General features: G+C 34.7%; 1 protein-coding gene across 4 annotated transcripts in view; it reads left to right on the forward strand.

Moving 5' to 3' along the window:
* The window catches only part of MPP6 (membrane palmitoylated protein 6), an 89,596-nt gene that overhangs the window by 55,070 nt on the left and 9,404 nt on the right, over window positions 1-25,122 (forward strand). For 3 of the 4 annotated variants that reach the window (XM_036230411.1, XM_036230410.1, XM_016159557.2), the window contains exons 4-10: window positions 3,141-3,290; window positions 4,050-4,277; window positions 9,007-9,048; window positions 10,454-10,585; window positions 12,491-12,590; window positions 12,920-12,988; window positions 14,567-14,728. In XM_036230411.1, coding sequence (XP_036086304.1) covers window positions 3,141-3,290; window positions 4,050-4,277; window positions 9,007-9,048; window positions 10,454-10,585; window positions 12,491-12,590; window positions 12,920-12,988; window positions 14,567-14,728 — 883 coding nt within the window. The remainder of the gene's footprint in view (window positions 1-3,140; window positions 3,291-4,049; window positions 4,278-9,006; window positions 9,049-10,453; window positions 10,586-12,490; window positions 12,591-12,919; window positions 12,989-14,566; window positions 14,729-25,122) is intronic. The other variant, XM_016159559.2, reaches the window with a different exon arrangement.

The raw sequence follows: 25,122 nt of genomic DNA on the forward strand, positions 1-25,122 counted from the left end.
AAATCTGTAATTTATGCAGCGTGGTAGTGGGTCAGTATTAGAAAAATAGATTAATCAATGAGAGTAGAAACTCCAGAAATACACCCACACACACGGCAACTCGCTTTATGATAGAGATATTACATGTTAGTGGAGAATGAATATTCAATAAATGGTCCTAGGATAGAAGAATAGAGTGTCATGTACTTTCTACTGCAGATCTTAGTGTCAAAAATCAAATGGAAATGCCCTTTTGCTTTTTCTCAAAGATTTTTTTGTTACTCTCCAAGTATGTTACTGTAAACTAGGGAGATTTACAGTGAGGAGGTTCCTACATCAATCAGTAGCTTACGCACAAAAATATGGACACATAACAGAGACATCCTTTATGCAGGGGCAGTTGATTGAAGCTTATAACACGTATTAAGGTATTCATTTAGACTTTATCCTGAGGACAGCGGGAAACCTTGTGCAGGGACGAGAGGAAGTATTGAATGGGGAGGTCAGGTTATGGAACTAGATTGTTAAGGAAATTGTGATAGCAGAATAAAAATGTGAGGATTTTCAAGTTTTAAGCAGCAAAATCAACAGGACTTGGTGATTGGTTACGTGTGACAGTTGTGGAAGAGATGTGGGAAGTTGATTAAGGATGGGATTCCTGACAAACAATTGATGGCATCCACTGAGATAAGGAACACTCTAGGAGAAAGTATTTTAGACATGCTAATTAAGTAGGGTAACTGGCTATGTTAAGTTTGTGATAGCTCAGAAGCATCTGGGTAGAGCTTTCAGGCATTTTATATGTATATAATTTTAATAAGTATATAAATATATATATACATTAATGTAAAGTTTAACATGTAAAATTAGAAAAGCAAAGCAAAAATACAAAAATTATGACATCACATTCTTACTACTCAAGTCAGTACTGTACTATCTTAGTGTATATTCATTTTTTTCTATGCATAATAATGTGTATATATATATATTTTTTTCTTTTACTGATTGAGGTAGTTTTCCACAAGCTATTTTGTTACTTACCTTTTTGCCCAATCATTGATTTCCACTTTTCTATTTCAGTGGACCTCCATCTCATGTAGTACGCAGACTATATTCAGCTATCTTCATTCCATGCCAAAATATTCTTTAAAGCTGGCTTTTAAATATAGGTTTTCAGCCTAGGTCCCCGTGTAGCATCTAGTCGGACCATCCCTCTCTTCCTGGGTTGTCATGTTGACCCTTAGAAGAGACCAGGCCGTTGTCCTGCCCCCCTCCCTTACTGCATTAGAGGGTAGCTAAATTGCCACGTTAATTGCTTCCTCGCTATGCTGTTAGTTATCCCTTCTATATCCTGTAAACAGAAATTCTGTCTAAAAGGCTGATGATTCAAGTTAATTATTTGGAACTAGAATGCCTCTTCAGTGATGCGATGCACCATGAATTAAATTACGTCGCAAGATGTATAATACCTGGTTGGCCACCACTGTGGATACTGAGGTTGGTCCCTTGATTAAGGGCAATGACAATCTAATTCTTCCTTTGAAAGCTTCTACACTAGGAAGTAATCTAATGTGTTACTATTCTAGCATTATACAAATGCCACTGTCTTTTGACCATTTACCTACCGATGAAGACACATTAACAGTGTCAGACTCATTGCCTGAATCAGTATCTTCCTTGGAAGTAGCAAAAGGACATTTTTCAAATTCTCTCGTTCTACATTTATTAGCTGATGTTCTTAAATAAAGTAGAGCTTTTTCTTATCAAGTGGGCTATTTAGCTACACTATAATGCTTTTGCTGCTGGAAAGTCAAGGAAATGCTTAACCCTCCTTTACCAAATTTCAAAGTATAGTTTAAAATAGCACTCTTAAATAGTAACAAATATGTTTTTTTAGTTTTTTGTTCTTTTTAAATAGCACTGTGGACTTACGGATTTTTCATTATTTCATTGTTTCAACCTTCTGTAATCCTTAACTCTTTTTGATTTTTCCAATTATCATCATTTTGTCCAGTTGTAGGCAAGTTTTCAGTATATGAATCTGAAGGTTATGAGAGTTCTGGACCAAAGATATAAAACCAGGAGTTATTAGTGTGTTAGTAGTGGTTCGAGTCACAGGAGTAGATAATACTTTCTAAGAAGAGTGTGTAGGGTAAAAACTAAGCATCCCAGGACAGAGGTTCAAGTGACTTTTCCAGCATTTATTGGAATAATCCTTACATATGGATTTATAAATTTTTTATTTTTGAAATTTTTCTTTCGTCTGTTACACATATTTTCATAAAAAGACCAGAAATTACCAATTAAGCCCATATGCTGATTATTTCTACTCTAAATCTGTTGACATTTGCTCCCTTTTTTCTATTTTGATTTGTTTTTGAACTTGCATTCCATTAAACATTTTTTTAATTTAGCTTTATATTTAGTATACCCAATTACAGTATAAATGAAAAATAAAAATAAATATACAAAAGATAAGAAATTCTTAGAAAGCGAGACCAAAGTCATTCCTGATGATAGCACATATAAAGTATATGTAGAAGGTGAAAGTATATTGTATTCATGATCGTAACTGGCTTGTTTTCCCCTTCCCTAAAAATATTTTGTAGACTATATATAGCCTTTATTGGTAATATAAAATTTTCTATTACTGATATAAGATGCCAATGTTTTTTCATTTTCTATTGGACATTTTTTAAATAGACATTTTGTACATGTAAACATATATGGGATTTTAACATAACAACTATAGGGTAAAAATTAGGGTCCCTGCCAGCTGAGTTTGTGTAATAACTAATTAATAAGGATTGGTGGTGAATACTGAATGATGATGATGGTAATGACGATGGTGGGAATGAAATCCAAGGCCTCCATTGTACCACCTTGGGAAATTGAGGTTCAGTTACCAATGAACGTGCCACTTTAAATAAAAAGTCACAAAACTCTGTCAGTCTCTTCAAGTCTTTTAAAACGAGGACTACAATATTGTTTGATAATTAAAGATATGTTTATATTTCTTTAAAAGATTCTGTATGCATTTAATTTAACTCATATTCATGGATTTAATTATGTGTGCCTTGGATATTTTTAGTATTCCGTGGGGATAATGAACTAAGTTATCTTCAGTAATCAATAACCACAAGCTGTTTTAACCCTTACAGTCACTCTTGGAGGCCCATGATATTGTGGCATCAAAGTGTTATGATTCACCTCCATCAAGCCCGGAAATGAATAATTCTATCAATAATCAGTTATTACCAGTAGATGCCATTCGTATTCTTGGTATTCACAAAAGAGCTGGGGAACCCCTGGTGAGTAGATAAATCAGTACCTTCTTAAACCTGAAATCTGACATACTTGTGGTTCAGTTACTACTCTGTCTCTTTTTTTCTTTTTCGTAATTTGTATCATTATGAAAACTTTATTTGTGTTAGTTTTATCCATCTTTTTTGGCCTATGGATAAAATACACAGCTGATGCTCTCTCAACTTGATTTATCATACAAAATTAAACCAAGATTAGAAGTTAGACTGAAATAGAGGCCAGAAGAAGTTCGCCAATGGGTAGCAAAAGTTCGGAAGAGAAGTACTTCATTTTTTCCCTATACCCTGAGAAGAGATGATCTCAGGTTGCTGGCTAATGACAGTATCAAAACACAGGAGAAAGTTGTTATTAAAATTGAAGATGCGGTAAGGCTCCATAGGTAATGAAGTTTACAATTTCCTGCTAAAATTATTATTTCTGGGTTCCAACTGTAAGAACAGTACAATGGGAAAAAAAGGAAAGCCGGGAACAAGGCCATCAGAATGCACAGCTATCTCTTCTTAGTCCTTTGAGCTTCCTTCTACCCTGTGAAATGCAGGCCAATACATTTCATTTTTAAGGTAATGGGTGGTATTCAGTATCACACGATTTAGCGAGATTAGAATATTGAGACAGGAGAGAACATGGGAGAAATAGGAGTGATTCATGTACCTACTTTTAGAATTATTTTCTTATGTATACATATTCATAAGACTTTCCCCTAAAAATTTGAAATCAATGACAGTTTCCTTTCTTATTTCCTTTAGGGTGTAACATTTCGGGTTGAAAATAATGATCTGGTAATTGCCCGAATCCTCCATGGAGGCATGATCGACCGACAGGGCCTGCTTCACGTGGGAGATATCATTAAAGAGGTCAATGGCCACGAGGTTGGAAACAATCCAAAGGAATTACAGGAATTACTGAAAAATATCAGTGGAAGTGTCACCCTGAAAATTTTACCAAGCTATAGAGATACCATTACTCCTCAACAGGTTAGTAGTAAAATTCTTGGTAGTACTGAGTCCTTTTATTTCTTGAATCACACTGTTGGATATAACTGCCAGTTGCTACCCTTTTGCTAAAGAAAAGAGGGGAAAAAATCTCTCTGATTTAATTGTTCTGAATTACCTTATATTGATACGGATGAAATTTTGAATTTTTACGCAATTAACATCTTACTACTTTAAAGGAATTAGTAAAGAAGGCTCATCATGAACCTACCACTTCAGTAACCTACAGCTAGGTATCAGAAAAACCATAAAGCCATTAACCTAGCGAAACATTTTTGGTGCCTGTTATGTTCTAGGCCCTGGAGGAGAATAAGCATGTGGTCCCAATCACCTGTAGCTTAGTGTTCATGGGATGGGCTAGAGAATGAGGCCAGAAAGAAGCTGGGTCCAGATTGAAAAGAATCTCGAACACCTGGTTTGTACACATTCATTCTGTGTTTTTTAAAACTAATTTTTAGGCAAAATAGATTGTTGAACAGGGGAATGTTTTAATGACAGTAATCACTGAGCCTCATTATGTTGAGTGAATTTCAAGAAGAGAGATGAGATTGTGTAACCAGGAAGCAGATTTTTGAAGGTGCGAAGTGATTTGTGAAAGACTCTAATGAAAAGTTATGGTTATTGCTTGGGTTCAAATTCCAGTACTGCCATTGATGAGCTTATCTTCTCTTTACTTCATTTTCTCACTTATATAGTTAGGGATAATATTTCCTCAAAGATCATTATGAGGATTAAATTAGTTAGTTCATGTAAAGCTCTCAGAGAAGCACCTGGCACCTAATGAGCACTCAACAACTAGCTGCTGCCGCCATTGTGTTGGTGGTGGTATGAGGTAGTGCTGGTGTGAGAGAATTGTGGAGAAGGAAGAAGCAATACAGTAAGTAATTAATTGCAATGAAACAATTGACGATTATGGTAGCAGCGTTGGAACTGAGGAGAGAGTTTTCAACACTAGATAATGTAGAAATAGGAAATATCCGCCAATGTATGAGATGCCTTTAGTTGTTCAGGTTTATTCTAGAAATTTCTTGTTTCATGTGTGAGTGAAATTGTAAGTTTTTCACCCACGATACTGCGAGTATATTTTATCTTCATATTGTTATTATGAAATTTTTTAAGCCTAGTTTTTATATTTCCATACAATTCTGTGAAATAACATGTGTTGACTACCAATTTTATATTCTTTGGAGGAAGTATAGAATGTTTTAGTCACGATTTTAGTATGTAAATTGGACTTCTGAATATACACAGGCTTGTAATGAACTTTGGTTTAAATGAAGATAGAGACCTTGTCTTCAAGGAAAAGAATCATGAAAGAAATAGTATTAGAAATTAGATACTTCATATCACTGGTATACCTCAGACTACCTCTATTTCTCAACAGACACATTTCCATTTAGACCTGAGTAGGTTGGAAAAGTAGAATTTAAGATTTTATATATATATAATAGTTGACATACAATATCAGTTTCAGGTGTACACATAGTAGTTAGACATTTATATAACTTGTGATGTGATCATTCCGATAAGCCTAGTACCCATCTGACACCATACATAGTTATTACAATATTATTGACTATATTCCCTATGCCGTACTTTACATCCCCATGAGTACTTTTTGTAACTGCCAATTTGTACTTAATCCCTTCACCTTTTTCACCCATCCCCCTAACCCTCTTCCCATCTGGCAACCATCAATTTTTTCTTTGTATCTACGAGTTTGTTTTTGTTTTATTTAGTTTGTTTTTTAGACTTCATATGTTAGCAAAATCACATGGCATTTGTCTTTCTCAGTTTTTTTTCTTTTTTAATTATGTGTCAGTAGTAACTGGAAGATTTCCTCCCTCCCACCCCCAGCCCCGGTCCAAACTCCAGAATTCTTACCTACTCGCCATAGCTATAATGGATTTTTACAGGAAAAATAAATTTCTATAATATTAATAGCTAGGCTTTTGGCCAGATTTTTTTTGTAGATTCTGTACCTAGTGAACTGATTGAAATAATCTGAAATGCAAGCATATTTAGCCCTATCTTAGGCATAATTTTTTCCCCATCCTGCATCTTTTCAAACTCTGGTTTTATTTAGGCTTTAAAACTGGCAGAAGGTATTGAAATGGGGAAGGAGAAGTCATCCTAGCCTAAAGCAGTCACAAGCCTCTCTTACTATAAAGAAAGAAAAGAGACTAGAGCATGAAGGCTTACAACAGGAGAGCTAAAATGTAATCCATAAAGGGAAAAAGGGAGCCAATGACTAATTATGCTGGAACCATAGGCATAAACAAGGCAAACTATGGCTGTCTTGCTAAGAGACACTAAGGGGAAGAAGCAAGTACGTCTGGCCTCTTCAGGTCTTTCACTAGAAGCTCCACCATGTAGCCCTGTTGGGCCTGTCTCCGCTCTTCCTGTGAATTGCAGCTAGAAGCCAGCTCTCCCTCCCCAGAGTGGTGTTTTTCAAAGCACAGTCAGTAGACCATCTCTGTCAGTATCATTTGAGGTGCTTACTAAAAATCCAAAATCTTTCTCATGAGACCTAAAGATCTGCATATTTAAATTTGAACATCAGGGTGACTTAGAAGTTGTAACTAATTCTGAAGTTCTTCAGTTTACATGTAGGTTGGGTTCTCAAAGGCTGTTCATAATTCTGCTTGTTCATGAAGGCCAAATGATGGGAATTCTTTTTTACTTATTCGAGGCCAGCATGACCCAGGTCCCAAAAATATTGGAAAAGAAGAAATGACATTTCCATTTTACTCAAAGATATACATGTAAAATTTCTCAAGGAAATATTAGCAATGATATGTAACAATGTATAAAAATGATAATACAACATGTCCAAGTTGGATTTATCCCATGTATTTTAGGATGGTTTTATATTAGAAAACCTATATATGTAAATAAGCACATTACCAGACTAAAAGACAAAAACTTGAATAGAGAATTTGATAAAATTCAATACCTATTCATGATTCTTAAGAAAAAGGTTAATAAGTTAGGAATGGGAAAGAACCTTTTTAATCTTACTTAAAAAAAAAAAAAAACTAGAACAAACATTCTGAATAGTTTACTATTGAAAGCATTCTCCTTAAAATCAGGAACTGGACTTTCAATTCAGCTGGTCTGCCCGAGACTACTTAAAGGCCGAGAGAAACCTGCCAAAATTAAGGCATGATTGTAATGGGTAAAAAGGAAATGCCCTCAGATGATATAACAAACATCTGTTGTAATAGATGACAAAAATCTTTACTTCTCCTTAAAGAGACTAAGAGTATACATTCTCTCTGATATTAAGGAAGTAAGTATGTTTGCACACCAGGGAATGGTGACCCACTTTGTAACAATCCTGATGTTCAGACATCTCTGGCAGCAGATACTTTCGCTGTTTCCAGCCATGCTTAAACAAAGCAGCTGACAGAAATGCTACCCAGCATCTTAGGCACCTTGGTATCAGTGAGTTTACGGACCCTGGCAGAAGCTGGCTGGAAAAGCACCACTTGCTGTTGGGGACAAGGGTGATATTTTTCAGCATTTTGATGAGGCTTCCAACCATGAGGCAAATGGAATCGAATCAACTTCTTTAAAAAATAAAACCAAGAATTTTGACTGCCTTAAAAATATTTGTTTAGGATTTAATGAAATTCTGAGGCCCTTGGACACTTATTGCTTATACACCATTATTTGCTTGCAGTTAATTAAGCCAAAGAAGCCAGAACATAAAGCTTAAAACAAGGATTAATAGTCTTTGCCTAGTTAAAAAAAAAAAATTTAAGAGCTAAAGAACGATGTTCGCTAGTACCACTTCTATCCAATATTTTATTGAAAGTTCCAAAAGCACAAAAAGACAAAAACAAATTATAGAAGCAAAGGGTTTGGAAAGGAGAAAATAAAACTTATTATTTTCAAATAATATAATTTTTACTTAGCAATCCCCCAAAACTATATGTTATTAGAAATAATAGAGTTTAGCAAGGTACTTGAAAATAATCTACAAAAGTTGGTTGCATTTCTGTTTGTCATCAGCAAATATCTAGAAATATAACTAAGACAGACATCATTTAAAATAAATTCAGAGAATATCACATTTATGTCTAGGAATAAATCTAATAACAAAAATACTCAAAACTGCTACACATAGTAGGCAGAGAATCTCATAAAGTAAAACCAGTTTAATCTGAATTTTTGAGCATGAGAGTAATGTTCCAAAATTAATTTGATAATAAAGAAATAAAATTGGTTTTTAGAAATCTTTTACATATGAAAGATAGGGTTTTCGTTCCACAAATAATGACATTTCCAGAACAATTTGATGGGAGTAGGGGAATGAATATTTGAAATTTGGACTAACTCAGAAAGTCTGAGCTTTATGGTTACAAAACATTTTCTGTCCCACAGATAAAATGATCATCATATTCATGGTTAAATGACAGGATGCTTTTATTATTCATTTAGTGCACCTTTCTTGATAAATAAGGAGTACCCGAGTATTTTTACAACTTTACATATCCATCCTTTTTCTCTGCCTCATCTCGAACACCTCTTTTTGCTTCTATCATTTATAATTTTCAGATATTATAACCTGTGGACACTTATTTAAGGAATTAATTGCTTTACCAAGTGAGTAAAGTAATAAAATGGGCCAATAGTTTGTTTATATTTTGTTAACTTATTCATTTAAAGCGTGGCTTTATTTATGCAATGAAAAATATGTTTTTAGAGTTGCATCAATATGGAGAGGCATCCAGCACACGTCCATCAGGTATGATGTCATTCCAGGACATTTTCTGGTACTCCGATTTTCTGTCTTATCAGCAAACTAAATTTATCTTGATTAAACAATCATTTTGGGTTTTTTCATTGCCAAAACCTTGAGCTGCATGCCATTGTCAAGTTAGTCAATTCTCACATTTTAGGCAGTCTTAATATTGTTTGTATGGTTGCTTTTTAGATATTTCGAAAATTAGATATAAAATAATTATTGGCTTACTGATTTTTAAGCATTAATATTTAGCCTTTCCAAAGTAATTGAAAATATTCCGAATGCTTTCTATCAAAATCATCTAATTGCAAATAACTAAAATTTTGTCACATGTTCCCAGATTATTTTTAAATTATGTTAATAGGCAGACATCACATTACATTTTACTACATTAATAATGTAATGTATCTGCTTGTGTTATTTGAATATCTTGTACGGTTGTATTTTTGAAGTATGATAAACAAATAGAAAAATAATATCATTTTGACTAATTATGTGCTTGCCTGCTTGTTAAATGCTAAGTCAGTTCTTTAGAACATAAAATTTGAATTTCCATATGCATGAAAAGAGTTTGTTTTAAGAAAGTAATTGGTCTGAACTTGCCATACAAATACTGAAATTACTTAATTAGAATTTATATTAAAAAGTAAATAAGCCAAATACTTTAGATATTGGAGATCATAACTAATAGTGACTGACATACTTTTATTGATAAACAGATTTAAAAGAAATTTATAGTTAAGTAAATTTAAATTGGAAAATAGTTTCAGGGCTTTTTCAGTATTTGTCTTATAATTAATTTAATGTCAATCATTTAAATCAGACCAAGAGGATTCCAGAAAAGTATTTTCCCCACCACTGTAAGTCTATACAATTTAAAAAAACTACTATTACCAAGGATGAAAGTTGAGCTTTTAATTTTTTTAAGGTGGCTAAATATATTTCAGGTCTGACTTCAACATGAACTTTTATATTATTTAATTTTGGTTTCAGGGCCTTTTAAAAAAGTCAGTCCTAATATATCTTAAATTCATGCCTTAAATCAACTGCAAATATTGTTTCAGGATGTTAATTAGAAAGTAGAATTTACATACAAATTATGCAGTGTTGGTTAGGAAAATTTGTGAAAAGATGGGGAAAAGGTTAAGAATGGTGGGTTTAATAAAATGTGGATTTAAGATTACAAGTTAAAATAGAAGTAAAATTTTAATGTGATACTAATATTTTTTGGTTTTTTGATACCAAATTATTACTACACTAATAATTTTTATTTTTGAGAGACAAATTCCTTAGTACTAAATACATTATCAATTACATCAAAAATCATAGTGGTTTGAAAAAGATTTCAAAAATCCAGTGACAAATGATACATCTGTAGTGTTTTTAATTGTGCTGTGTGTTTTAGGTATTTGTGAAATGTCATTTTGATTATAATCCATACAATGATAACCTGATACCCTGCAAAGAAGCAGGATTGAAGTTTTCAAAAGGAGAAATTCTTCAAATTGTAAACAGAGAAGATCCAAACTGGTGGCAGGTTAGTATGCTTCTCAAAATTTCCTCAACTGCTTTTTTATTTTCAATCTTAGATCTGGCCAATATCTGAATATTCAGGAAGAAGGTTTTAGCATTTGTTCCAATGATTTTTCCTGCATGAACAGCTCCTGCTTCATGGCTGCTAATTTTGTGGACAGAAGACCAAATTGAGAGGGAATTTGTGAGTAGCTGTTAATGAATGAAGAATGAACTAGCCTGTGGTGTCATCCTGTTGGTTTAGGGATTAGACCAGTTAGTTCTTCCACGTAGGTATCGCAGTAAGATACATGGGCAAGAACAACTCCATTGGGGTCGTCTCTTTTCAATGTTTGTTTTGTTTGTTTTAACGAGGAGTCTTCTACTGTGGGTAGAGTGATCTTTCTCTTCTCTCCTCTCCCTCTGTATACATTCATGGCAACTAAAACATAATTTACTTAAGCGGTTAAATATATTTTCCTCCCACCTCTTTTCAGTTATTGAGAAATGCAGGCTTGCTTTATCATCAGTGTTGTTGTTGATCACAGATTGAAATCCGTGTATTTAAAAAGGAAGTGTGTTATCACCATAATTCTCCCCCTCCGTTTTCCAGCGTATCTGCGTGATGATGTTCTTTTTTCTTTCCCTTAATACAGTGTTCAGAAATCTTTAGCAACAGTACTAAGTCTGTTTTTGTCATTGTTTACATTGGCTAACAATCTCCAGTTGTCACAACTGGAGAAACTGACAAATCATAAAGTCTAAAATCTCTTCAATTGTCAGAGCTAATGAGAATCTCATTAAAGGACAAGCTGTGAGAGGGACAGGCCCTGGACCTAGCACTAAACTCTGAATTAAACTGAGATATCAATAGCCCACATTAGCTCTAATAAGTTATATAGACTTCTATGGGGGAATGAATTACAAGAATGAAACAATCTTACTAACGTATTCTTGACTTTACATAAAGACATTATTATGTACAAATGTACAATGTAATGAGAGAGCTAAGAAATAGGTAAATTAAATAGATTCCATAATTTTAAGAGGTTTCTATGGCATTTCTTAGCATGCCCATCTAAAATATCTCCTTTCTGTGGCTATTTCATTCATAGAACTATTCCAATTTTTTTTCTTTTTCCTCTTTCTGTGAATGCCATGTCTTAGTTTGCTCTTCTAATCTTATCACCATTTTCTCAATTTCTTCCTACATTTTGTGGTCTATTATTTTAATTCTATTTTTTTCAGGATTTTAATTGCTAAAGATATACCAGATTTTTTTTTTTTTTTATGCTGGTTATAAAAATAAAGTCACCACTCGCAGCCAGTTCTCCAGCCACTCTTTTAAAATGGCACTTCTTTGGATTTTATTTTAAAAGTTTCTTGGCAGTAGGTGAAATTTGACCTGTTTTAAAACTTACTGCTTCTCAGGATATTCAGATTCCTGGTAACACGAGTTAAACTCTCCACCGTATTTCCCCAGTACTGGCTTTCTCTTTGGTTTGACCTCAGGCATTACCAACATGGCAGGATTAGGGATGTTAATCAACACCTTATTTGAGGCTACTGGGCAAAATGTCCTGTGAGCACACAGAATTTTATATTCCTTTCCATTCTTCGACTGGCTTAGTATTATAAATAAAAAGTTTTTATAATTTAAAGAGCTTATCTACTTTGTGTTTCGGTCCCCAAATTTTCCTACCAGATGATGGACTGACTAGGTGCCAGTCAATTCCTCAGCGCTAAAGTGTTTAACTATCTTAACTTGACAATGCCGTGGGTTTTAATCTCAAGGTCAGTTTTTAAGAGCAAATGTGATATACATATGTATTTTTTTTTTTTTTTTTACTGACTACTGCTTGTCCTACTTTTTAGAATATTGTCTGAAATTTTGGTCACTGAGATATACAATTCATTAATTTGATTCTAGGCTAGCCATGTAAAAGAGGGAGGAAGCGCTGGTCTCATTCCAAGCCAGTTCCTGGAAGAGAAGAGAAAGGCATTTGTTAGAAGAGACTGGGACAATTCAGGTGATGAGCTCTACACAATGAGTAACAAGCAGTCCTTTGTGGCCACCTTTCTTTGCCTCTTTCATCTGACCTAGCAAATGAATTTGTTTAAAATATATCTAGAATTAATCCCTCCCACCGGCCTTATTGTTATCTCTCAAAAGTAAACTTTTTGGTCCCTTTCTGCCACCTGCTGGTATGGTATCAGAATTCAGTGGCTCAACCCCCGATTCTTCATTGTAGGATGCAACACTGGGGAGATAATTGTCCCATCCCTATAGAAAACTACAGGGTAGTTTTATCATGTTCATACATACTGTTTAAGTTATATTTGTCTTGTCATCCTTCAGGGCCTTTTTGTGGAACCATAAGTAGCAAAAAAAAGAAAAAGATGATGTATCTCACAACCAGAAATGCAGGTATGTTTGAAATACTTTTTTGAGAAGTCTAAGCGAAATAACTTTACACTGTTAATCAGGGTGGCATAAACTCTCAATGTATAATTTTCGATGAATGTGATTCAGATCAGTATCCAGTTGCAAGGGGCTGGCATGTGAATGAATGGTACAGTATAATACGAAGACATTATATAAATCCTAGTATTACATATACTATCACCAGTATGCTTTATTTTATGAGTATCGTTTATAATAAAATGAATTGGTTAGGATGTATGCTTTATTAATGAAGGAGCAATGTTATCATTGAAATGATTCGTTCAGAGAACTTTGAAAGTAATCTGTGTGTCATTTCTAAAGAGCAAAGTGCCTTTATGAAGATGCTTAAAGAGTTATGCTTGAGGGGAACTGCATTCTGCCATAACATTGTCCATGATACTTTTGGAAAAATATTACTGGACCAAATCTTAGTCTGATCTAGTAGGATTCTTTCTTAAATCTTTTAGACTTAAGGAAAGATAAATATGACAACTATCATAGTTACTCTTTTCGGTTAGAGAGGCAGATAGGAGTGAAATGCAGCTCGGAACCAGAAATGCAGCTCTGGAAGTTTACTCTGGGGAATCGATGGTTTTAAAGTAGTTTCTTGACTTCATAGCTGTCTCTCCACTGGTAATAAACTAAATAACATACGGTAAGAGAAATAATATAATAATAATAATAAGGAGAAAATAGATTCTCCCTTAATATTAGCTTAATGTGCTGTGGAGAAATTGTGCAAAGAAAGAGTTGCCATTAAAATAAAAGCCTAAGGAAGAAGTGTTATTACTACACATGGAGAAGTAATAGCCAGAATAATAGGCAATATAATATTTCAAATTCACTTTGGCCTTATTATTCATTAAATATATATGTCCTTAAAGTTTTCTTGCAAAATATAAAATTTGTAATTTTCCCATTGACTAAGATTATAATTTTGGAGTGTGTTTCTACTGAAAATAATTTGGATCCTATATTATATTTTATTACATAAATTCAGGATCCTAGTATTTAAATGTCAGTATGCTGTTTATGTGCATTTTATTAATCAAACTGGTATTTGCAGAGTCACCAGACATTGTTTACTCATTCACATCACCGGAGGGGCCTCCTCCTTTTACGGCACTTATTTAAGCAGCCACGCACACCAGGTGTACCACTACCCTCCGTATTAGGTACACACTTTATGTACATAAATTATATAAATTATTTGTCATTTAGTCATGTGTATTAAAGGAATTATTCTACTGATGAATTGATAAGAAAGCGGTTGTAATGGATAGAATATGTGATAAGGATAAAGCACAGGCATTTTTTTTTTTTTTTAGCTTGGCTAGATAACATTTTTAAGGGCAAATGGATGGAAGCAGATGTTTAAACCAAAATGTAAAATAATTTATTTATGGACCGTACCAAATGTATAAAAATAAATGTGTACTGAATATAATTCAAGTGTTCTTTGACTATCAAGACAACTAAGCCATTACTGAACAGAACAGCAGAGGTTTTCATCTATATAGAAGATAACTGAATCTGATGTCCATTTCCTTTTACATCTAGAATTTGATCGTCATGAGATCCAGATATATGAGGAGGTAGCCAAAATGCCTCCCTTCCAGCGAAAGACGTTGGTATTGATAGGAGCTCAAGGCGTTGGACGAAGAAGCTTGAAGAACAGGTTTATAGTGTTAAATCCCACCAGATTTGGAACTACAGTGCCATGTAAGTGTGTGTGTGTGTGTGTGTGTGTGTGTTTTGTTTTTTGTTTTTGCTATTTAATTGGCAAGAAAGCGTAGTGGGGGAAGATTATTATTGTTTTTATTCCCAAATAATTTTTTGTCATGTCAGCGAAAACGAGCAAGTAGAAGATATTGAAAAAAATCAGTGACTGCGGCTGTCTTGAAATAGTGCTATTGGCTTGCTGCCTGATGGCTGTTGCTTCTGCAGACTCTTCAGTTCAGAATTGTTAGTTACATGCACGTATTAAGAGTTGTGGCAAAATCAGCATTTCTTTACACATGATATTTATCTGAACATTTTTAATTTTCACTAATTTAGTGTAAAGCAGCGGTCCCCAACCTTTTTGGCACCAGGGACCAGTGCTCCTCTGAGAATCCAATGCCTGATTATCTGAGGTGGAGCTGAGGCAGTGATGCTAGCGCTGGGGAGCGGCTGCAAATATACATGAAGCTTTGCTCACTTGTCTGCTGCTCACCTCATGCTGTGAAGCCTGGTTCCTAACAGGCCGTGGACCTGTACTGGCCCTTGGCTTGGGGGTTGGGGACCCCTGGTGTAAAGAAAAGGTACAAACCTGCTGAATTCTCAGACACTTCCCATCATGCCAATCCCTTTGCAAATTTATGTGATTCAGCTTGTAGCTCTCAGAAGTCTGTAAAGTCATAAACCTGATTTTTGATAGCACACCAAAAGCAATTTGTCTTCCATAGCAGGCGGCATTAATTAAGACAACAAAGATCGATATATAAAATAAAATGATACCGATGGGAAGTATAACCGTTAAGTGAACCAAACACTCATTTTATGATCTTTACATTCTTTTCCTATTTGCATATTTATGTGGAAAGTTTAATAGTGATGTCAAAAGTATGCTTGATGAGAATGGAATTAGATCCAGGAATTAGACGCTATCACGGACTTATTATGAGGACTGAAATGCATTTGTCTTTATTTTGAAGATGCATGAACCTTTCCTGTGGGGACTCGCGTGTCCCGTCCCCTAAACAGTGCAGGAGACGAGCCAGCGCTGCCTCTCCAGCTCTCCTTTCTGTGGTTCTACTGCCAGCCAAGCCCCCTTTGGATTAACTCAGTATTTCCTTAGGTATATTCTGAGCCAAAGCTCAGGCAGACATCACTCTTGTCTCTTTTAGATGCATTTTAGGCTTTCTTGGCTTTCATCCAGCATGTTTTGAGGTTTAATTCTCAGGGACTCATCTTACTGCTAAAGTTGTGAGGCGTTGGTTGGGGGAGTGACCGTATCATTGTCCCCCCCGTGCTATTTGTAACCTCTTCAGGGTGAGGCTTGGGATTCCATCGTAGGTGCTGTCGATCATTAAATTAACACAAACCTGGTTAAGTAGTTATAAAAACACCTCACTGTGATCGAAGCATTTTATTTTTTATTTTCATCAAATGAGTTCATGTCCAGTATTTTAATCAAGTAGTTCTTAAAGACATATAATGAAAAAATAAATAAATAAATAACCCCCCGCCTTCCTCTCCCCCACCTCTGGCCTGCTTACCAGAAAGTCATTTTTCATTCTTTTGTGCTGTTTCTTTTGGTAGTCTTCCATATTTCTTAATAATGTCCTCATTCTGCTCTTTCTTGCTTTACGTAGTGTAGACCTCATGTGTTGACTTCCCGACTATTCTCCCAATATAAATATAGCTCTAGTTCCAGTTAATTTAATTTTATTTTCAGCAGCCTCTCCCTCTCCCCTCACCCAGCAATCACTAGACGTCTCTTTCCCTCCCCCTCTTTACCTTGACTTTATGTGTATATGCATATAGTTTTGTTTTAATCCGAAGACTCACTCCTCCAGGAAGTCCTGTTTCTTTCTTGGCGACCTCGGTCTTCCTGCCTGCTTCAGTGAGGACTACACTCTCTTGGTTCTGGCCGCCCCCTCCGTTAGCCTGGGGCTGTTTCCCCTTGTCTCAATCCTGGGTTGAAGCTGTTGTTTCTGGTCTCGTCCTTTTTCTTTCTTGGTTTTTTGCCTTGTTTTGTAGGGCACATCCTCTTATAACTTTGCAAGAAATGATATATGGCAGGGGTCCCCAACCCCCAGACCATGAACTGGTACCAGCCCTTGGCCCATTACGAGCTGGACCACTCAGCAGGAGGTGAGGGGCTGGCGAGTGAAGCTTCATCTGTATTTGCATCCACTCTCCAGCACTGGCATCACCGCCTCAGCTCCACCTCAGATCATCAGGCATTAGATTCCTATAGGAGCACCGGTCCCTGGTGCCAAAAAGGTTGGGGACTGCTGGTATATGGGATATAATCTCTGCATTTTCATATTCGAAGATGTATTTTTTCTGTCCTGTATTTGATCTATTATTTAGCTGAGAGAAGAAATTCTACATTGTGAAACTCAAAAGCTGTTACTCCTGAATCCAGTTCCGTTAAGAAGTCCAATGCCATTCTAAGTCTTGTTATTTCGTACATGACCCGATTTTCCTTTCACAGATATTCAGGGTCTCTTATTTTGTTGTTTTTCAGTAGTTTGAAATTGAATAATGATGTACCTTCACGTGCATCTTCTTTTTTAACTCACTGCGTATGCTGATGATAGTGAGCTTTCTGTCACAACAAATTTACCTATCTGGACATTTCAGAGAAATGTAATTATACAATATGTGGTCTTTTTTGATAGACTTCTTTATTTAACATAATATTTTCAGGGTTTATCCATGTTATCAGTACTTCGTTTCTTTTTATTGCTAAATGATATTCCATTTTATGGCTACACCGCGTTTTGTTTATCTGTTCATCAGCTGATGGACACCCGGATTGCTCTATTTTTTCGCCATTATGCATAATGCGGCTATTGACGTTTGTGTACAGGTATTTATGTGGACATACATATTTTATTTTTCTCAGGCTCATACCTGGGAATGAAATTGGTAGCGACTCTGCTTAACCGTTTGAGAAGCAGCCACGTCGTTTTCCACAGTGGCTGTGCCGTTTTCCACTCCCAGCAGTGTATGCAGGTTCCGATTTCTCTATATCCTCGACATTTGTCATCTGGCTTTTTGATTATAGTTGTTCCGGCAGATGTGAAATAGTATCTCATTCTGCTCCTAATTTGCATTTGCCTTATGGCTAATAACGTTGGTCAACTTTTTATATACTTCGCTGACCACTTGTTGATCTTTGGACGAATGTCCATTCAGATTTAGTTGCCCATTTTTCAGTTGGGTTATCTTTTTTGTTTAGGTTTTTTTTTTTTTTTTTTTTTTTTTTACTATTCTGTATATAAATCTGTTATCAGATATGTGATTGAAAATATTTTCTTACATTCTGTGGAGATTTTTTATTTTCTTGACAGTGTACTGTGAAGAAAACTTTTTCATTTTGCTGAAGTCTAATATATCTTTTTATTCTGTCACTCATGCTTTTGATAGCATACCTAAGAAGGCTTTGGTTAACCTAAGGTCACAAAATTGTATTTTTTTATACTTTCTTCTAAGAGTTTTATTTTATTTTTTTTACATGTAAAAGGGTGAGATTTGTTACATGTAAATTACACCCCCCCAATAAACCTAACTTTATTTATTTATTTTTTCTTCTAAGAGTTTTGTAGCACTAGGTCTTACCTTTAGATCTCTGGTCAATTTCGAGTTAATTTTTGTAGAAAATGTGAGAGGAGGGTTCAACCTCATTGTTTTGCTGGCAGATTTCCAGTTGTCCCCACACAATTTGTTGAAAGACCATACTTCCCTCCATTGAATTGCCTTGCCACCTTTTCAAAAATCAGTTGACTATAGATACGAAGATTTATTTATGGACTCCCAGTTCTCTCTCATTGACCACTGTGTCTGTCCTCAAGTCAGACCCACATTGCCTTGATTGCTGTATTTTTGTAATAGGTTTTGAAATCAGAAATTGTGAATCCTCCAAATTTGTTCTTTTTCAAGATTTTTTGTTGACGATGTTGTTGGCTATTCTGGGTCCCTGGCATTTCTATATAAATTATAGAATAAGCTTTCATTCCTGCAGGAAAGGCAGCTACGATTTTGTCAGGGATTGTGTTGAATCTGTAGATCAATTTTGGGGGTATTGCCATCTTAGTAACTTCAAGCCTTCCAATCCGTGAACATGGCTTGTCTTTCCATTTATTTAGGTCTTTAATTTCTTTTGGTGATATTTATAGTTTTCAGTGTACAAGTCTTATGCTTCTTTTGTCAAATTTATTCCTAAGTATTTTAATCTTTTTGTTGCCAATGTCCTCAATAGACCCTTCAGTGCAGTGTGGAATAGAAGCAGCAGAAGTGGATATTTTTATCAACGTTCATGATCTTAGAGAGATAGCATTCAGTCTTTCATCACTAAGTATAATGTTAGCTAGGGTTTTTGCCAGATAGCCTTTGTCACATGGAGAAATTTTCTTCCTAATTCATTGACTTTTTATTATGAAAGAGGGTACTGGGTTTTATAAATGCCTTTTATGTGTCTATCGGGATGATCATATGACTTTTGTTTTTTTTCTTTAATCACAGTCCTGTGGTAAATTCCATTTGGCCATGGTGTGTAATACTTTTTATATGCTTCTAGATTTAGTTTGCTAGGATTTTGCTGAGAATTTGTGCATCTGTACTCATAAGAAATTGGTTTTTCGTGTTTATGTCTTATGTTGTTGGCTAATTTTGATATCGTGGTAATACTGGACTCATAGAAGTCGGGAAGTGTTCCTTCCTATTCTTTTTTTTTTTTTTAAGAGTTCGTAAAGGATTACTGTTAATTATTCTTTAAATGTTTCATAGAATTTACCCACAAAGCATTCTGAGCCTAGGGTTTTCTATCAGCTTCAGAATTTCTGCAGGATCTGTAGTAATATCCACTATTTCATTGCCGAGTTTGGTAAATTCAGTCCTCTCTCTTGGTCACTCTACCTATAGGTTTATCAATTTTGTTGATTTTTTCAAAGAACCAACTTTCGCTTTTTAAAATTTTCTATATTATTTTTTTATTCTCTATTTTATTAACTTCTGCTGTAATCCTTATTATGTCCTTCTTTCTGTTTGCTTTGGGTTTGTTTGCCATTTTTCCATTTTCTTTAGGTGGAAGGTTAGATTACATTTGAGATCATATTTTATAATGTAGGCATTTACAGCCAAAAGTTCCCTTTAAGTACTGCTTTAGCTGCATCTCATAATTTTTGGTATTGTATTTTTTGTTTTTATTCATCTCCAAGTATTTTATAATTTCACTGTGATTTATTATTTGAGCCATTAATTAAGAGTATAATTTCAACATATTTTTTGAATTTCCCAAATTTCTTCTGTTACTGATTTCCAATTCCATTATGGGCTGAGAACACTGACTTGTTTTATGACCTCAGATATGATTTGGCCTGGAGAGAATGTTTCAGGTACCCTCGGAGAGAATGTGTGTTCTGTTGTGGTTGGATGGAGTGTTCTATAGAAGTCTGTTAGTTCTAGTTGGTTTAAAGTGTTGTTCAAGCCTTCTATTTCCTTGTTGATCTTCCTATTTGTCTATCTATTATTTAAAGTGGGGTATTGAGGCTCTAAATATTGTTGACTTATCTATTTCTCACTTCAGTTCTGTCAGATTTTGCTTTATGTGTTTTTGGGCTCTTTCGTTAGATGCATATGTGCTTAAAATTGTTTATCTCCCCTCCCCCACTTAAGCATAGATTTTGGACTTCCTAGACAAAAAATTTATTTTATTTTATTTTTAAATACTGTATTCTACATTCCTATAACTGTTTCATCACTACTAATTTGTATGTCTTCATCCCTTCACCTTTTTTACCCAGGCCCCCAACCCTTCTTCCCTCTGCAATCACCAGTTTGTTTTCTATATCTGTGAGTCTGTTTTTGTTTAGTTTGTTTATTTCTTTTGTTACTTAGATTTCACATATAAATGAAATTGTGTGGTATTATCTTTCTCTATCTGACTTATTTTACTCAGCATAATACCCTCTAGGTCCATCCATGTCATTTCAAATGGTAAGATTTGAAATATTCCATAGCATATATGTACTATAACTTTTTTATCTAGTCATGTATTGATGGGCACTTAGGTTGCTTCTGTATCTTGGCTATTGTGAATAGTGCTGCTGTGAACATTGGGGTGCATAGATCTTTACAAATTAATGTTTTGGTTTTCTTTGGATAAATACCCAGAAGTGTAATTGCTAGGTCAAAAGGTGGTTCTATTTCTAATTATTTGAGGACCCTCCAAACTATTTTTCATAGTGGCTTTACCAGTTTTCCAGGGTTCCCTTTTCTCCACATCCTCGCCAACACTTGTTGTGTTTTGATTTATTGATGATAGCTAATCTGACAGGGGTGAGGTGATAACTCATTTGGTTTTAATTTTATTTTTTCTGATGATTAGTGATCTTGAACATCTTTTCGTATGTTTGTTAGCCATCTGTATTTCCTGTCTGGAGAAACACCTATTCAGGTCTTTTGCCCAGTTTTTAATTGGATTCTTTGTATTTTTGTTGTATGAGTTCTTTTGTTGTGTGAGTTCTTTATAAATTTCAGATATTAACCCTTTGTCAAATATCTTCTCCCATTCAGTAGGTTGTCTTTGATGGTTTCCTTTGCTATATAAAAACTTTTTAGTTTGATGTGAAAAAAGAAAATGGTAGTATAATTGTTTTATCTTCTTATGAATTGATCCTTTTTCATTATAAACTGTTCTTCTTTCTCTCTAGTAACAGTTTTTGTCTTAAAGTCTATTTTGTCCGATATGAGTGTAGCCATTCCAGCTCCGTTTGGGTTATTGTTTGTGTGGTATACCTTTTCCATCCTTTTACTTTCAGTCATTTTTCCATGCAGTAAGAAGAAAAAGAAAAGAAAGCATTACTCCCAAACCTATGACTCATTACCTCAGTGACTCTCTTTTGAGTACATATGAGGTAGAGGTAGGTAAATGGATGATCCCAGGATTAAGTTGGCTGCTTTTTGGTAAACTCCGAAAGAGGAGGCTATCAGTCTGTTATTCTAGCACCTACCTGTGACTTGAAGGAAGTTGTAGGACTGCAAGAAAAGTCTCATTCAACATTCTGTCTATAAACATAAAGAGAACAATTGAAATAACTTCAACTTGCAGAATTACAATCACATTATTCATATAAAATTTGCATACTTTTTTCCCTACCTAACACATTGATCTTTTCTTCACACTCCTTGAACTTATCATTCACACCTTTTTGTTCTTGTTGCTTCCCAGATCTTCATGTGCTTGAATTTTACGTTTTATTAAGGTCTCATTCTCTCAGAAGCCTTTATTGATTATTTGTTCTAAAGTAGCTTCCCCAGTACCTAGTGGTTGTGCTTTAGCACTTAAATTCGTAATTGTTATTTGACTACTCACTTATCTTCGCATTCAAGAATATGTCCCATGAGGACACAGAGCTTGTCTGTCATTTGTACTTCTACAAGCCCAGCATCTAGAATAGGATCTGGCATCTAGTATGTACCTCATAGTTTTTGAATGAATGAATGATTGAGTGAGTGAATGGACTTATTATATCATGAGCTTTTTCTCACAAGTCATTACTTTTTTTGTAAATATTTTGTAACTCAACAATAAAAGAAAAAACTCCATTTAAAAATGGGCAAAGACCTTGAATATACATTTCTGCCAAGAAGATATATAAATGGTCAATAAGCACATGAAAAGATGCTGAACAGTACTAATCATCAGTAAAATGCAAATCAAAATCTCAATGATACACCAGTAGGATAGTTTTATACATATGAAAACAAAAACAGAAAATAACAAGTGTTGGCAAAGATGCGGAGATATTGGAACCCTTATGCATTATTGGTGGGAATGTGGAATGGTACACCCATTGTGGAAAATGGTACAGTAGTTCCTCAAAAAATTAAACATAGAATTACTGTATGATCCAGCAATTTACCTTCTAAGTATGTATCCAAAAGAATTGAAAGCAGGGACTCAGATATCTATACATGAATGCTCATAGCAACATTATTTACAATAGCCAAAAGGTGGAAAAAGCTCAGATGTCCATCAGTGGATAGATATATAAACTAAATGTGGTATGTACATACAATGGAATATTATTCAGCCTTAAGAATGAAATTGTGATCCATGCTATAACATGAATGAACCTTGAAAACAGTAGACTGAGTGAAATAAGCCAGACACAAAAGGACAAATATTATATGGTTCCATTTATTTGAAATACCTAGGACAGTAAAATTCATAGAGACAGGAAGTGGAGTAGTGATTACCAGGGCCCAGGGTAGGGCATAATGGAGAGTACTGTCTAATGGGCACAGAGTTTCAGTTTAAGTGAGGAAAAGGTTCTGGAAATGGATGGTGGCGATAGGTGCACAATAGTGTGAATGTACTTAATGTCACCGAATTGTGTGCTTAAAAGCCGTTAAAATGATAAATTTTATGTTATGTATATTTTATCATGATTTAAAAAAACTTCAAAATTAATCTAAAGCTTTAAAAGCTTTTTAATATTCCAGTACACTAATGCTTTAAATAAAGTGTACTATGCTTTATTTAACCATTATTATTATTGTCCATTTATATGATTTGGGTGATTGCTTTTGTTACAAGGAGATGACAATATGTATACACAATCTCTGATATAAAATTATTAGATATACATATACACACATACATACATATGTATACATATTTCAATTTCTTGATTTCTTCGTGCCAAATTAATATCCAGAAAGATGTACTATTTTATCTTTCAACAGACTTTTACTTTTAGTAAAGATTCAAATTTGAATATCTATTATAGAGAGATTTATGTATATCCATCAAGTCATCTCTGACTTTTCTTTAAATCATTAATTTATATAGTATCTAGCTTTTTTTTTTTTAAGCCTCAAAATCAACACAAAAAAAGAAACACTGATAAAGTGTGACAAGTTTGCCTAATTTCTGATATATGATATTGTGTTGTACATTGTCAGGTGGTAAGATGGGGAAGGTCTCATTGGGGAAGGAGGTGAATTCTAGCATTGTAGTAAATTGATTTAACTTTCTTTGTATTTTATAAAATGATCCTAAAATAAAAGAGAAAAAAACTGTCAACCCAGAGGGCGGAGCTACCTATGACTCCTTTCTCCTCTTCGTCATTGACATCTTGAGCATAGTTAACAAATAAAATTGAAGAGCAGCTAAATTGATCATTTTGCTGATCAATCACAAAGACTAAATTCTAAGAAATCACATTACTTAACTTGTTTAATACATAAGCCTAAAGAATCAGCTATAGTCAGGCCGTACTAGTCAAATTTCTCGGTTCTGGGAATGAAAAGGGGCTTAAATATGTGACAACACAGATTTCTTTTTTGAGCGTTCACTGGCGAATGGGATTGTAGTTAACATTCACTTGTAAACTGAAAACACTTTGCTGAGAATTAAGATTCCCTCAACATGTTGAGATGGTGGTGGGGCAGCGGTTTGCCTATGCATATGTATTTCAAGCAGCACAATCCCATATATGGTTTCACCATAGAGCTTCACGCACAAAAAATAGTACTCTTCTTAGATTATGTTCACAGATATTGAGCCAAGTCCTAGTATGTATTTATCTGGAGAGTTTAAAATTGCCTTCGAATTTTTTATCATACCACCTTTGGTAAAAAAAAAATTCTAGAAATCTTAAGAGATCACACATTTTTGACTGTGTAAAGCCATCATAGCATCTTGAAGATCTTTAAGTTACTTTATAAATGCCCTGTTCTGTGGTCTGGGATGATCACCCTCAAGGTCGAGTCAGAAAATAGCCTGGGAAAGAAGGGAGTCCTGTTGCACACAATGATCCCATTTATGAATCAGGCCCTTATTATTGAGCTTGAGTTTGAAGTTCATTTTGTTCTTATAAAAGTTTTCCTGGTGTGTTATGATTATTACAAATAGTCAAAATACTGTCAACTTTTTACCTGATTACTTTCTAAATTTAATTGTATGTGTTTAATGATTTTGTCAGATATGTTGCATGCGTGAAGTACTTGGTTAGAAGTTGAATACTTTTATATATCTGATCCAGCCAAACTCAGATTAAAGCTAAACTTGATAGTAACACACACACACACTCTCTACTTCTCGTCTTCCAAGCTAGTATTAACCAGTTGGCAGAGAGTACCTAACTCTGTACCTTTGCAACAGTTTGAAAGGTGATAATGGTCCATTCTTAGCATGTCCCAAGTTACAAAGGAGTCGTAATGTCTCTCGCAGTGTTTAGAGCTCTAAAATATATGAGACAAAAGGATCTTCTAAATTTTGAATTTATCTCTCAAAGGAATACGCACGCCAGGTCAGAGTAGAGAAACTTAGTAGACCATAATAACTTTGAGGTGGCTAGCTCCACCACCAAAGTGTAAAACAGAACAATGAATGT

The sequence above is a fragment of the Rousettus aegyptiacus genome, unplaced genomic scaffold (genome assembly GCF_014176215.1).
Source record: "Rousettus aegyptiacus isolate mRouAeg1 unplaced genomic scaffold, mRouAeg1.p scaffold_m13_p_13, whole genome shotgun sequence".
NCBI classification, from domain to species: Eukaryota; Metazoa; Chordata; class Mammalia; order Chiroptera; family Pteropodidae; genus Rousettus; species Rousettus aegyptiacus.